Source organism: Xenopus tropicalis, chromosome 10 (genome assembly GCF_000004195.4).
Source record: "Xenopus tropicalis strain Nigerian chromosome 10, UCB_Xtro_10.0, whole genome shotgun sequence".
NCBI classification, from domain to species: domain Eukaryota; kingdom Metazoa; phylum Chordata; class Amphibia; order Anura; family Pipidae; genus Xenopus; species Xenopus tropicalis.
In genome coordinates, this window is record NC_030686.2 from 9,081,136 (window position 1) to 9,096,083 (window position 14,948).

The window sequence follows — 14,948 nt, forward strand, 5'->3', positions numbered from 1 at the left end:
TGTGTAGGAAATATATATATATAGTGTATAACACACAAGAGCCATGACTGTCCTGTTAATAATATACTTATACATGGTGCTTAGTGATATAATCCTTGATTGGTATCCAGATGCTACCGTAACCAATTGGGTTCTGACTCCGTAGCCTTACTTTCTATTGTAAGGCTATTGTATGAGTAAATGGGTTTGTCAGAAACTTAGGAGACACGTGTTCTTCTATTTTTAAATGATTTTAATTCACATGTCCTATGTACACACAATATTGACATTTTACTAAAATGAAATAAACTTTTTTGTATTGTCATTTTTGATGTGCTGCTCATTTGTCTTGTTCCATAGGGGGGCACATTCATGGTGCACTGGCATGGCACAATTCCTATTTTGGAGTTATTCCAGTTTTTTTAAATACTACATGTTGTGTGTTTCAGAAGATACTTGCCCAAAACAGTAGGTTGCCTTCTCACATATATGAGGGAAGCGTTCTGAAGGCAGTCATAAAGCATAATGTATAAGACCCTCTTTGCTGCTTGTAGCTGAAAAATATCCAGCCTAAAGAGGCAGCTGCAATGGCTTAAAATTGTACATGGCTGAGATCATACCACCCCCTCCCTGTCTGAGATATGGCTGTTTCTTTTGCATGACTGTGTGATATTGTGTGAAAATGTGGAATTAATAGCTCCGATGTTTATGAATTCTTATATGTAGACCAACGCTTCCCTCAGATATGATGAGGCTGATGGAAAAAATGGTCAAGAATGAGTATAGCCGTATCTAACAGAACAGAGTACTGGTTTTATATCTGTAGCCTAGAGACTGTGATAATATCTCTGATGCCTTATGCACCATGGTTTCAGTAGAAGTAAGGACATCCCTTGAGAGTGCGGGTTTTACCTTACAAAAGGCTTTTATACAGTGAGACCTACGCTCCATTGGGGGATACATTAGATAGCTTCAAGAACGGGTTGGGTGCTTTTTTTGTAAGCAATAAAATACAAGGTTACCAATAATTATACTATTTTGATGGCCATACACATTACAATTATGATCTTTCCTGCGACCAATGGTTCGCATATTTATTTTAGGTAAGTTTTTTTGGCAGGATTTTCACCAACTTGGTATAAGTGGTTGACCAACTGGAAGCAGTACAATGTGACCATCAGGTTTGGCCAAATGTCTAATGATCTGACTGTTCAGTCTACTTAGTGGTTGGGAAGAGTATATATGCAACAGAAGGGTTATAGGGGCAGTTAAAAAACAAACAAACATTATTTAGAGCTACAGGAGAGACTGTATGAGCAACAGATATAATTTTTGGGAGAATTGGGACAGAAAAAATACGGTAATTAAATGGAATGATTAATCAGACCAATCGGAAACATCTGTAGGAGCAGTGATTTGTTTAGTATGTATAACGGACTAACTATTTGGGGCCATAGAATGGATGAAACAAGCTATAGCAGAAGTAAGTGGGAATGCTATATATCACTATTAGGCAGTTACAGGAAGGGATGAAGCACACTAATCCCAACAGTTGAAAGAAGGGTTAATTAATCAATAAAAGGAGACAGAGGGATTATATAGACTTCTGAGATGTAAGCAGCGGGAGAAATTATGGGGACAACAGTATGAACAAAAGGGAGAGTCACAGGGGTGGCTGTATAGGAAGCAGTCTGAGTTGGGGTTCTAATAGAGGTTTTAATGTCAGTTGGGTGATACAGGAAGAAGTGGCTTAGTGGTTAAAGGGGGAACAACCCCCCTTCCTATTTCTAACTAGTTCTCTCCATACACAGGCCAGTCTGCCCCCTCCCAATGACTTCATCTGAGAGCCTCCAATATGCCACCTTCCCCTGTACCTTTTTAAGAAATGTGGAGTTTTGCACTGGAGTATAAGGCTGCCATGTTTGGTTGCGTCACATCAAATGACGCAAAACCAAACATGGTGATCCTGCTGCACTGGATACCCCAAAAAGGTACGGAGAAAAGGGTCAGATCTGAGATGCCGAGATTATAGCATTTTGAAGAGGGGCAAGAAGAACTGTGCGGAGTGGCTGGAAATGTGTAAGGGTGTCTCATTCACCTTTAAGGGAGCCTCACTCAGGAAGGGATCTTTTTGTGCTTCTTGGTGACAGCTCCTAAGGTCTGGGAGTCAAAATAGGCCCTGGAATTTCAATTACACAAAAGCCTAAATAGCCCCCCACCAGCCCAATAAATAGTGACTGTCTATGGCATCTTACAGCCCCCCTGGCATTCCCAGTACCCAGAGGCACAAACAGCCCCCCAGCCCAATAAATAGTGACTGTCTGTGGCACCTTACAGCCCCCCTGGCATTCCCAGTACCCAGAGGCACAAACAGCCCCCCAGCCCAATAAATAGTGACTGTCTATGGCACCTTACAGCCCCTCTGGCATTCCCAGTACCCAGAGGCACAAACAGCCCCCCCAGCCCAATAAATAGTGACTGCCTATGGCACCTTACAGCCCCCCTGGCATTCCCAGTACCCAGAGGCACAAACAGCCCCCCCCCCGCCCAATAAATAGTGACTGTCTGTGGCACCTTACAGCCCCCCTGGCATTCCCAGCACCCAGAGGCCTAAACAGCCCCCCCCAGCCCAATAAATAGTGACTGTCTATGGCATCTTACAGCCCCCCTGGCATTCCCAGAGGCACAAACAGCTCCCCCAGCCCAATAAATAGTGACTGTCTATGGCACCTTACAGCCCCCCTGGCATTCCCAGTACCCAGAGGCACAAACAGCCCCCCCAGCCCAATAAATAGTGACTGTCTATGGCACCTTACAGCCCCCCTGGCATTCCCAGTACCCAGAGGCACAAACAGCCCCCCCCAGCCCAATAAATAGTGACTGTCTATGGCACCTTACAGCCCCCCTGGCATTCCCAGTACCCAGAGGCACAAACAGCCCCCCCAGCCCAATAAATAGTGACTGTCTATGGCATCTTACAGCAGAACCCACAGATTGCCAGTCCGGCCTGCAGCTTCTGATTTAGTTCTTTCACCTACGAGCCAAACACAGATGTAAACTTTATGAATGAGAGACTTATGGATTGGACTTGGTAACAAAGGGCATTGTGATTATTAAAGGGATACAGGATTATACAGAGCATTATATAGAAAACTCTGAGCATCTCTATGGTTATACTGAATGGAGTAATGCCCAATATTCACTGCTTACCGGACATGCCGCTTTTTCCCATACATTGGCTGTTCTTTCTTTTTCGCTTCCCATCCGGCCACCTGTAAAAAGACAGAGAGAGAAATTGAGTCAAACAAAGTTAATTATGGAGCCCCAGAGCCAGCAGTTATATATATATGCAAATGTGAAGCAGGAGTAGATCGTTATGAGTGTAGTAATTACCTAAATATGGGATGGAATCTTGAAACGAAAGTCCAGGTACCCTGATTTGCATAATTTCAATTAAATGTGCAAAAAGAAAAAACCTGGGGACAAATGTATATATTCAAAGATGTGGCATGCCCCGGGTATGAAACGGAGCGACACAATGGGGTTCTTTTACTAAAACTGGGCAAATATGGCCCAAAGCGAGAACTCACAGCCACTAAGGAGCAAGGCATGAAAGCAAATCTCGGGATGGTTGCTACAGATTACTGAGTCAGGTCACTGTAAAAGGGGGCAGTCATTTCTTTCAGATATGTATAATTTAGAATTATTTTAAAGGCAATAGGATCAAGACAAAAGGTCCCCAAGCTTAAACCTTCCCCGCTGCTGATGGTGCTACCTGGATTATATCTAAACAATGTACAATATATTTGTTTATATCATTTTATGGCCACTCCAGGCAGTTTTTCCTATTATTTTATGGCCTCTTCAGATCTTGTCAGTAGCTTATTGGCCCATTCATGGGACCAAACTGATGGGTTGCCTGATCTGATACCTGGCAGGTTAGAAAATCCCAACAGGTGAGGCCCTCGCAGGGCTGTTGGTGAGGTCCTGCCCTGAAGGGTCAGCAATGGCGCCTATCATGAACTGATGGACCAGGTGCAACCTCATCAAAGAAGCAGATCTTTCCATGTATGACCACAACCTAGCTTCCAACCTCACCTTACCCGCTCAGCATAGAGCATTAATCCACAACCTTTTTTACTTGTGAGCCACAGTGTTGGGGAGCCACACAAGCATGAAAACTGCTGGCCTGCAGGAGGTTCTGCTTGGGGTAAAACTGTGTCTCTGGGCTTCTAAAACTTGTCTCCAAGCCAGAAATCAAAAGCCATGGTGAGGAACATGTTGCTCGCTACCCTAGCAACCAGGTAGTGGTTTAAATGACAGACCAAACTATGAACAGGAAAGGACCTTTACTTAGCAACAAGTCTAATTATGCTGTAGGTGAGTTGTTGAAACTGAGCAACAGCCAATGAATTTTAATTTGCCTGCTGCTGCTGCCAGAGATTTATATTCTTCAGATGACATTGTAATCCTGCTCAGCTCAGTGCCAGAAGCATTAGCAAAATCTATTAAAACCACATCAACAGTTAATACACTGGACTCAATTTCTATTGGCTCACAAATATCTAGGAAATGTATTTAATACAAGATTCTTCCACAAACAGAATTAGCACAGTGATAGCACTGGTGCCTAAATTATATCTGTGAATACCACGTTTTATTAAAGGGCCAGTTCGCTCTTATGTTAACTCATAGCATAACGCAGACAGTCATATGCTGAGACAATTTGAAATTGATCTTCATTTTTTGCTTTTGCTGGTTTTGGAATTGTTTAGCTTTTTCTTTAGCAACTCTCCAGTTTGGTACCATTTGGTGCAGTTGCCATCTGACTGATGTGAGAGTGGGCCCTGAATATCAGTTTTTCTTGGGGGCCCAGTGCCATGGTCTTTATTTGCCCCCTCCTATTCTTGAATTCACTCTCTTTTTTACATGTCCATTACTTATATTCCCTTCCTTTCTTCCATTTCTCTTCTTTGCCTTTCTCCTCATCGTTCCCCTGTGATGTTCCAGTTTCACGGGCAAAGTGACGGTTGCCGCTACATATTGCTAAATATTCCCCTTTCATCTGCTCGACTTCATCTCTTGTTTTTATTTTTGCTACATCTGTAGGAAATCAGTTTTGTTTATGGCAGACCTGGCATTTGAAGTCATTCCAAACAGCCCTGTTACACACAGTTCCAAAAATAATAATATTGCTGCCTTTCAAAATCTGCAAAGCAGACCCAAACTCTCCATGCCTGCTTAACTCTTCAGTGGCCGGCCAGGTTTAGCCATTTAGTCATTTAACCTGACTTAATTCTGCACTAAATATAAATAAAGGTCCCCCCTCTTTTACTGTCTAGAAGAGTGTTCCCCAACCACTGGAGCAACACAAACAAACTTTTGCATAATACTCATTTTCTGCTTTATGATAAATAATGTTAAGTTATAGCCCATGATTTTTCCCTTATTTTCCTGCCCTAGCCAGTGGGGCTCACCAACAACATGTTGCTCCCCAATGGTGTTCTTATACTAAGATTACCATAAGTCCCCACATGAGTGTATGACAATGAGGGAGTGGCTTAAAAGTGGGCGCGGCACATAAACATTTTGCATGGCGCGCTGAGTATGCAGCTGTCCCTTCCTGTTTATTATAGAGGGTGCAGGGGAAGTGAACGCACCCAGGAAACCAGGGACCTTAGGGTGCCCCTATGGCTACAATCTATTCAGGCTTCGCATTATAAGTAATAAACATTGTAGTGTTAATAGACCAGTGTGTTATGCCACTTGCATGGGGGAGAGCCTGGTCCCAACCCTAAATCCTGTACAATGATCTACCACACGGACCAATCAGAAGATGCAGCAGGACAGTTAATAAAGCAGGGTAAGGGAACAGCCAATCATATTGCTGATCTAGCTAACACTTTTTTTTCTTTGCTCTTGTTTATTCATGTGTGGCTTCCCATAACGGTTTTTTTTATTACTTATTAAGTTCTCCGATGCATGTAGAATCCCGGTCATAAATCATGTCAGGGCTATTATGCCTTTGCCAGGAAGGAGGCAGTGGCATGCGATTACAACAAATTACACATCATTATTACATCTCGCTTGCAGTTAAAGAGAAAACCTTCAGTTCCAAGACCGTATCCCTTTAAAAGGACACTGTCCAAAAAAATGAATATGTTTTATGAGCGGTTAGAAACCCAACACAGTAATGAGTAAAGCAGAATAAAGCTGGAAAATGCATTTACGCTTTAAGTAAAGCCTTGATTCTTGGGCTGCAAATGCAACTGTCCAACTAAAAAATGCATTTGGCTTTAGAGGCCTGCTGCTTCTTCTTTAATGCAGTCGCATGGGATTACAGAGATAATGCAAAATTCAAGAATTCGTTTAAAGGGGAACTTCGGCTTTCAAGCCAAAATCTGTTTAAAAGCCCCACACAGCACAGAAACCCCTAATATACCTATCCCTGTAATCTGTTCCTTCCAACAGTAGGAATAAATACCATTTTTATATGCTGAAATCCAGCTGCAAAACTGTTCTTCTCTTTCTGCATCATTTGTAATCCTGGCAGGGGAGGAGGGACTAAACACTGATGTTACAGATTGTAGCAACTTCCCCACAGCTTACAGGCAGCATGCAGGAACTACATAACCCACAATGCATTGCACTGTGATGTGCCATTGCTTAGTGTCATCACGTATGCAAGGAATTGTGGGATTGGGAGGATGCAGACTGAAAGCAGGCTGAGGACAGGTGACTACTGTTACATTTTAAAGTAGTCAGCCAGATCAGCAGGGGAAATGGGCCAGGATTAGGGAACTGTTCCAAACCATTATTACATGAAAAATAATGAAAATACAGGTATGGGATCCCTTATCCAGAAACCCGTTATCCAGAAAGCTCCGAATTACGGAAAGCCCGTCTCCCATAGACTCCATTTTAATCAAATAATTCAGAATTTTAAAACTGATTATCTTTTTCTCTGTAATTATAAAACAGTACCTTGTACTTAATCCCAACTAAGATATAATTACCCCTTATTGGGGGCAGAACAGCCCTATTGGGTTTATTTAATGGTTAAATGATTCCCTTTTCTCTGTAATAATAAAACAGTACCTGTACTTGATCCCAACTAAGATATAATTACCCCTTATTGGGGGCAGAACAGTCCTATTGGGTTTATTTAATGGTTAAATGATTCCCTTTTCTCTGTAATAATAAAACAGTACCTGTACTTGATCCCAACTAAGATATAATTACCCCTTATTGGGGGCAGAACAGCCCTATTGGGTTTATTTCATGGTTAAATGATTCCCTTTTCTCTGTAATAATAAAACAGTACCTGTACTTGATCCCAACTAAGATATAATTACCCCTTATTGGGGGCAGAACAGTCCTATTGAGTTTAATTCATATTTAATTGATTTTTTAGTAGACATAAGGTGTGGAGATCCAAATTAAGGAAAGACCCCTTATCCGGAATACCAAAAATAGCATTTCTATGGTCCTATACCTGTACTCCATATTTTTTAACTGATGTACAATATATTGCAAAGTTGCTTGATATGATATTTACTTTTCAAAAATATGAAGCTGTGTTTGGGTGGAGTTCCCTTTTAAATAAGACACTATGGGATATGGCATTGCTATATGTTGGAGCTTTTTGGATAATGGGTTTTTCAAATAATAGAACCCCCTACTTACAGCCCTTTCTATAAACAAGAAACCATTGCATTAAATGATAAACTATGAAATGAACTATTTAGATCCATTTTAAATGGTAAAGATGGAAAGAAGCCACTTTAGAAGTATTTGGAAACCCACCAAGGAAAGTTCATGTTACCCTTAGTATAACTTAAGTCCGTGTATCTCCTGTATGACAGAGCCATGACAGATTTCTTAATAGATTCTAAGGGAAATTCCTCTGGTCTTGTGGACAACAAGATGCAACATGATCTCAGTGAGTGGTGATAAGACAATGTAGCTGCTTGAATCAATGATTAAATTGAGATATTAAGAGAACTACATTGAGATGCACAGAAGTTGGCAATGCCCCATTCTTCGTCTGAGCACGGCGCAGCATAGTGCAACCCAGGCTGGTCCCTTATTGGCTGAGCAGCTGTGCTTGTGGGCTTGTGCCTGCCCGCCACATCCTGGGAACCTAGCAACACCCTTGAGAATGTGAATGGGAGGTAAAAGGAAGGGATGGGGTGTGCGTTTGTAAAACAGATAAAGAATGTATAACAAAGAGAAAATGCTGGATGGCAAAGGGTTAAAACAAAGTATACAACAGGCTGAAAATATAAAAAAGAAAAAGTAAATTGAATGTCAAGAAGTAGCTACAACACAAAGATGATGTTCTTTTATGTGGCACCGACCTCTTCCGCAGCACTTTGCAGAGAATACCCATCATTCCCTTGTGTATCTGCCCCAGTGAAGCTTGCAGTCCAAGGTCCCTATCATATTCATACACACAATCGAGCCAATTAACTTGCCTGTATGCAAGTAAGTGGTGCTACACACATTATTGCCATAGAGCATATATGGCATTTGGGAGGCCTGTGGCCTTGACTGGAGGGAGGCTGGTGATGGAGAGGTGGGGTAGCTGTGCTCATAGTGACAATGCCAGGCTTAACCCCCTGGGGGCCGAGTGCACTGGTAAATAAGCTTCAGAATTCCAGATTCTGAAAATAAAGACACGTTCCAGCAGTCCCACATCAGTTTGCAATGTTGGAACAGTTGTTGCACTTCCAGAACATATCATTGTAAAGGCGGTTGCTGTATAAACACGCGCTGATGATCTCAAGTTTGCCATGACCTGGCCCATCGCATTGCCAGAATCCATGCTTCTAGGGAGGGACGTTTTTTTTTTCTTTTCTAAAAATGCTTCCATAGACTAATACAGCCGAATGAAGTGCAAGCCCCGCAGTGCCACCAGGAGGGAGTGTAGAGCCACAGCCGGCACGTATGAACCATGACACTCCTTCTCATATGTTCATATGTTCCAGTATTCTAACTGCATCTTGCATGAATGCAAATGAGTGAGGGCTGCCATACTACTTCACCTTTGCAGAAAGCATTCACCATAACGCTTCAGTATTAGTCACTGCATACCAAGCAGTTGTTTTTTTTTCTATGTAGCTAGCTGGGCCGTGCCCAGGGAGGAACGAGTAGTTAATTGGGCAGAGTTAAGAGAATAATTACCACTCTTCTCTGCACAGGTATTTGGGGATTCTCGCGGCATAGCTGGTCAAGGGCAGACGCACTACCCCATGCGTGGACCTTGCTATCGCAATCAGCATCTGTTGCCCTAGCAACCGGTTTCAGCTTAGCAACAGATTCTGAGCACCAGTGAAATAAGTGACATGGTAATGATTACTCAGCATGCCTGACACAGCATATGTCTTATCCACAAACATGTATTCCTTTACATGCAATAACAGTGCATAATATGTATATATTTAGGGATGCGCCAAAAGCAATATTTGGCTCAAGATTCAGCCAAAATTCAGCCTCTTCTGGCAGTATTGGGATTCGGTCTAATACAAGTGCCTGGCCAAACCGAATCTGAACCCAAATCCTAAAAATCACATGACTTTTGGTCACATCAACACAGAAGTGCAAACATTTGTAAGCTATTTAAGATTCATATTCAGTTAAGTAATCAGCCAAATCTTTTTTTATGAAAGATTTGGGGGTTCAGTCAAACCCAAAAAGAGTGGACTCCATAGTATATTTATCAAAGGTCCCCTTAATAAAGGTGGCCCAAAATGTTGGATGCATATGATATACATGAATAGATAAATCATGACTTCTAAGAAAAGAAGTGCTGCTCTTGATGTAATCAGTTATAAAGAGTGTTTAGTGATGTCATTTGTGTCAGATGAAACATGAAATTTGAGTATTATAAAAAAGAGTGTACAAGGTATTCCCTGTTGTTAAATAAAATATTATTATAATATATTAGAAGTCACATTAAAATGTACCCACCTGAACAGTGGTATAAGAACAACGGGCGCAGCCCTAGGGGGCCTGCAGGAGAGGACGATGGAGGGGGGGGGTTGCCTGCCCGTAAAAAAAATTTGCAGGGGGGTCTAGGACCCCTTTGTTAGACCCCAGAACCTGTATAAATGTACTCGACTGATTCTAATATTATGATAATGTACAGTTAGAGGTACAGGTATGGGAACCATTATCCAGAATGCTTGGGACCTGGGGTTTTCCGGATAAGGGGTCCTTCTGTAATTCGGATCTCCTACCTTAAGTCTACTAATAAAATTATATAAACAGTAATTAAACCCAATAGGATTGTTTTGCCTCCAAAAAGGGTTAATTATATCTTGGGATCAAGTACAGGTACTGTTTTATTATTACAGAGAAAAGGGAATCATTTAACCATGAAATAAACCCAATAGGGCTGTTCTGCCCCCAATAAGGGGTAATTATATCTTAGTTGGGATCAAGTACAGGTACTGTTTTATTATTACAGAGAAAAGGGAATCATTTAACCATTAAATAAACCCAATAGGACTGTTCTGCCCCCAATAAGGGGTAATTATATCTTAGTTGGGATCAAGTACAGGTACTGTTTTATTATTACAGAGAAAAGGGAATCATTTAACCATGAAATAAACCCAATAGGGCCGTTCTGCCCCCAATAAGGGGTAATTATATCTCAGTTGGGATCAAGTACAGGTACTGTTTTATTATTACAGAGAAAAGGGAATAATTTAACCATTAAATAAACCCAATAGGGCTGTTCTGCCCCCAATAAGGGGTAATTATATCTTAGTTGGGATCAAGTACAGGTACTGTTTTATTATTACAGAGAAAAGGGAATCATTTAACCATTAAATAAACCCAATAGGGCTGTTCTGCCCCCAATAAGGGGTAATTATATCTTAGTTGGGATCAAGTACAAGGTACAGTTTTATTATTACAGAGAAAAAGAAAACCATTTTTAAAAATGTAAATTATTTGATTACAATGGAGTCTATGGGAGATAGCCTTTCTGTAATTCGGGACTTTCTGGATAATGGGTTTCCTTGGAAGACAACTTAATGGAATTGCTTTTTACTGCCACTGTACTTTGCAGATGGATCAGCAGCCCTATTTACAAAGTATGTCTCTTCTCTAATCCTTTTTGAGGCCTTTGTTGGCCTTTAATATGCATAAAATCTCAACTGTGAGAAACATTTAATGCATGCTGAGATTAGTAATAAGTGATGCACGCTAATAGTATGTATGCCTAATGCTACTATGGGCAAATTAGAGGCACTCCAGCAATGTAAAAGGGGTTTTGGCAGTGTTTATCGAAACTTGGCACACACCCATAATCATATATTATATATATTTTATATATATATATGTATACATAAGGCTGGAAATTTCCACAAGAGTATTACTCAGTGACAAGAAGAAAAATCCATCTGACAAGTAAAAAAAAAAAAAGTGACTTTTCCTACTTAAAATGGAGCTCACTAGTAACTAAAAATATCTCTTCAGGATGAGGAACCCACACACATATGTATAATAATTGCAAAATGCATTCATAACCATGGCGATAAATAGATGCGCAGGCCTTACAAAAAAAACATTCACTAGCAAGGAAAATATAGAGATATACATGGAAAGGAACAGAGCAGCCAGTCTTATAAGCAAGGCAATATCTGAGGCCCGTCTGTGCTTACAAAGGCAAAGGGCCTTGGGGTGCCTCCAACCATTTAGTTGTACGGGGCAGTAACAATCCAATGAGCTAAAAATGGAACACACAAAGAAGAAATACACTCTCTGACACAGTAACTCAATAACCGTTATGCAACAGGGTGGACACCAAGCACACTAAAGCCACTGTATAATAGGGTCTCCATATTATGTTTAGTAAAATTAGACAAACAAATGTCAGAAAGAAATACCAGAAGGTGATTTCAAGAGTGGGTGGCCACTGGGTAGATAGGGTGAATCTATCTACCCAGTATCTGCCTAGTAAATCTAGTTTATCTACCTAGTAAATCACTCCATCTGCATATCGCTCCTTTGATCTATTACCCGCTCGAAACACAGGCCAAATGATATCTGCAGTGCATAGTTAGGCGCTGATTTTATTATCAATAGGGTGTGTTTCATTACTAATACAGGTGGTTAGTAGCCAGGACCTGCCTGGGCTCTTCTATATGGCACCCTGTGAAGCCACATATAAAGCAGTTGAACTTGTTTCTTCTATTTCAAATAGAGGATAAAAACAAGAGTTAATAACCCAGAATATTAGTGCGGTTTCACTTATTTAGTCAGGTGTGCTAATATCTGACAAAACATTACATTTTAGGATGCAATGCCCAATGAAAATAACTTGTGATGAACTGAGGAATAAAAATTACTTTAGAATTTAGTCATGAGTTATTTTTATTAGAACTGACTGAGCTAAAATATATGTGGCACTTGAGGATTAGTGTAACAGTAACAGTGACTGTCCCAGACATAAATGGACTTATACTGAGGTAAAAGACTTGCAGTGAATGACAGGGAGGGTATAGTGACCTATCATGAGGTGACAAGGCCTTCAGTAAAGAACTGTAATCAGTAACAGCGACTGTCCCAGACATGAATAAGCATATACTGAGGTAAAAGACTTGCAGTGAATGAAAAGGAGGGTATAGTGGCCAATCATAAGGTGATAAGGCCTCTATTAAAAACCTGTAATAAGTAACAGCGACTGTCCCAGGCAGGAATAGACTTATACTGAGGTAAAAGACTTGCAGTGAATAACAAGGAGGGTATAGTGACCTATCATGAGGCGATAAGGCCTCTATTAAAGACCTGTAATCAGTTACAGTGACTGTCCCAGACATGAATAAGTCTATACTGAGGTAAAAGACTTGAGGTGACTGACATAGAAGGTATAGTGACCTATCATAAGGTGATAAGGCCTCTATTAAATACCTGTAATCAGTAACAGCGACTGTCCCAGACATGAATAAGTCTATACTGAGGTAAAAGAATTGCAGTGAATGACAAGGAGGGTATAGTGACCAATCATAAGGTGATAAGGCCTCTATTACAGACCTGTAATAAGTAACAGTGACTGTCCCAGACATAAATGGACTTATACTGATGTAAAAGAACTGCAGTGAATGACAAGGAGGGTATAGTGACCTATCATGAGGTGATAAGGCCTCTATTAAATACCTGTAATAAGTAACAGTGACTGTCCCAGACACAAATGGACTTATACTGATGTAAAAGACTTGCAGTGAATGACAAGGAGGGTATAGTGACCTACCATAAGGTGATAAGGCCTCTATTAAATACCTGTAATAAGTAACAGTGACTGTCCCAGACACAAATGGACTTATACTGATGTAAAAGACTTGCAGTGAATGACAAGGAGGGTATAGTGACCTATCTTAAGGTGATAAGGCCTCTATTAAAGACCTGTAATCAGTAACAGCGACTGTCCCAGTCATGAATAAGTCTATACTGAGGTAAAAGACTTGAGGTGACTGACATAGAAGGTATAGTGACCTATCATAAGGTGATAAGGCCTCTATTAAATACCTGTAATCAGTAACAGCGACTGTCCCAGACATGAATAAGTCTATACTGAGGTAAAAGAATTGCAGTGAATGACAAGGAGGGTATAGTGACCAATCATAAGGTGATAAGGCCTCTATTACAGACCTGTAATAAGTAACAGTGACTGTCCCAGACATAAATGGACTTATACTGATGTAAAAGAACTGCAGTGAATGACAAGGAGGGTATAGTGACCTATCATGAGGTGATAAGGCCTCTATTAAATACCTGTAATAAGTAACAGTGACTGTCCCAGACACAAATGGACTTATACTGATGTAAAAGACTTGCAGTGAATGACAAGGAGGCTATAGTGACCTATCATAAGGTGATAAGGCCTCTATTAAATACCTGTAATAAGTAACAGTGACTGTCCCAGACACAAATGGACTTATACTGATGTAAAAGACTTGCAGTGAATGACAAGGAGGGTATAGTGACCTATCTTAAGGGGATAAGGCCTCTATTAAAGACCTGTAATCAGTAACAGCGACTGTCCCAGACATGAATAAGCCTATACTGAGGTAAAAGACTTGAGGTGACTGACAAAGAAGGTATAGTGACCTATCATAAGGTGATAAGGCCTCTATTAAAGACCTGTAATAAGTAACAGTGACTGTCCCAGACACAAATGGACTTATACTGATGTAAAAGACTTGCAGTGAATGACAAGGAGGGTATAGTGACCTATCATAAGGTGATAAGGCCTCTATTAAAGACCTGTAATAAGTAACAGTGACTGTCCCAGACACAAATGGACTTATACTGATGTAAAAGACTTGCAGTGAATGACAAGGAGGGTATAGTGACCTATCTTAAGGGGATAAGGCCTCTATTAAAGACCTGTAATCAGTAACAGCGACTGTCCCAGACATGAATAAGCCTATACTGAGGTAAAAGACTTGAGGTGACTGACAAAGAAGGTATAGTGACCTATCATAAGGTGATAAGGCCTCTATTAAAGACCTGTAATAAGTAACAGTGACTGTCCCAGACACAAATGGACTTATACTGAGGTAAAAGACTTGCAGTGAATGACAAGGAGGGTATAGTGACCTATCATGAGGTGATAAGGCCTCTGGTAAAGACCTGTAATGATTAACAGCGACTGTCCCAGGCAGGAATGGACTTATACTGAGGTAAAAGACTTGCAGTGAATGACAAGGAAGGTATAGTGACCTATCATAAGGTGATAAGGCCTCTATTAAAGACCTGTAATAAGTAACAGTGACTGTCCCAGACACAAATGGACTTATACTGAGGTAAAAGAATTGCAGTGAATGACAAGGAGGCTATAGTGACCTATCATAAGGTGATAAGGCCTCTATTAAAGAGTTGTAATCAGTAACAGTGACTGTCCCAGACACAAATGGACTTATACTGAGGTAAAAGACTTGCAGTGAATGACAAGGAGG

General features: G+C 40.8%; 1 protein-coding gene across 2 annotated transcripts in view; it reads right to left on the reverse strand.

Moving 5' to 3' along the window:
- Positions 1-14,948, reverse strand: part of thra (thyroid hormone receptor alpha) — a 127,617-nt gene that overhangs the window by 18,101 nt on the left and 94,568 nt on the right. For both annotated transcript variants that reach the window (XM_012952539.2, NM_001045796.1), the window contains 1 exon segment: positions 3,190-3,251. In XM_012952539.2, the coding sequence (XP_012807993.1) occupies positions 3,190-3,251 (62 nt within the window).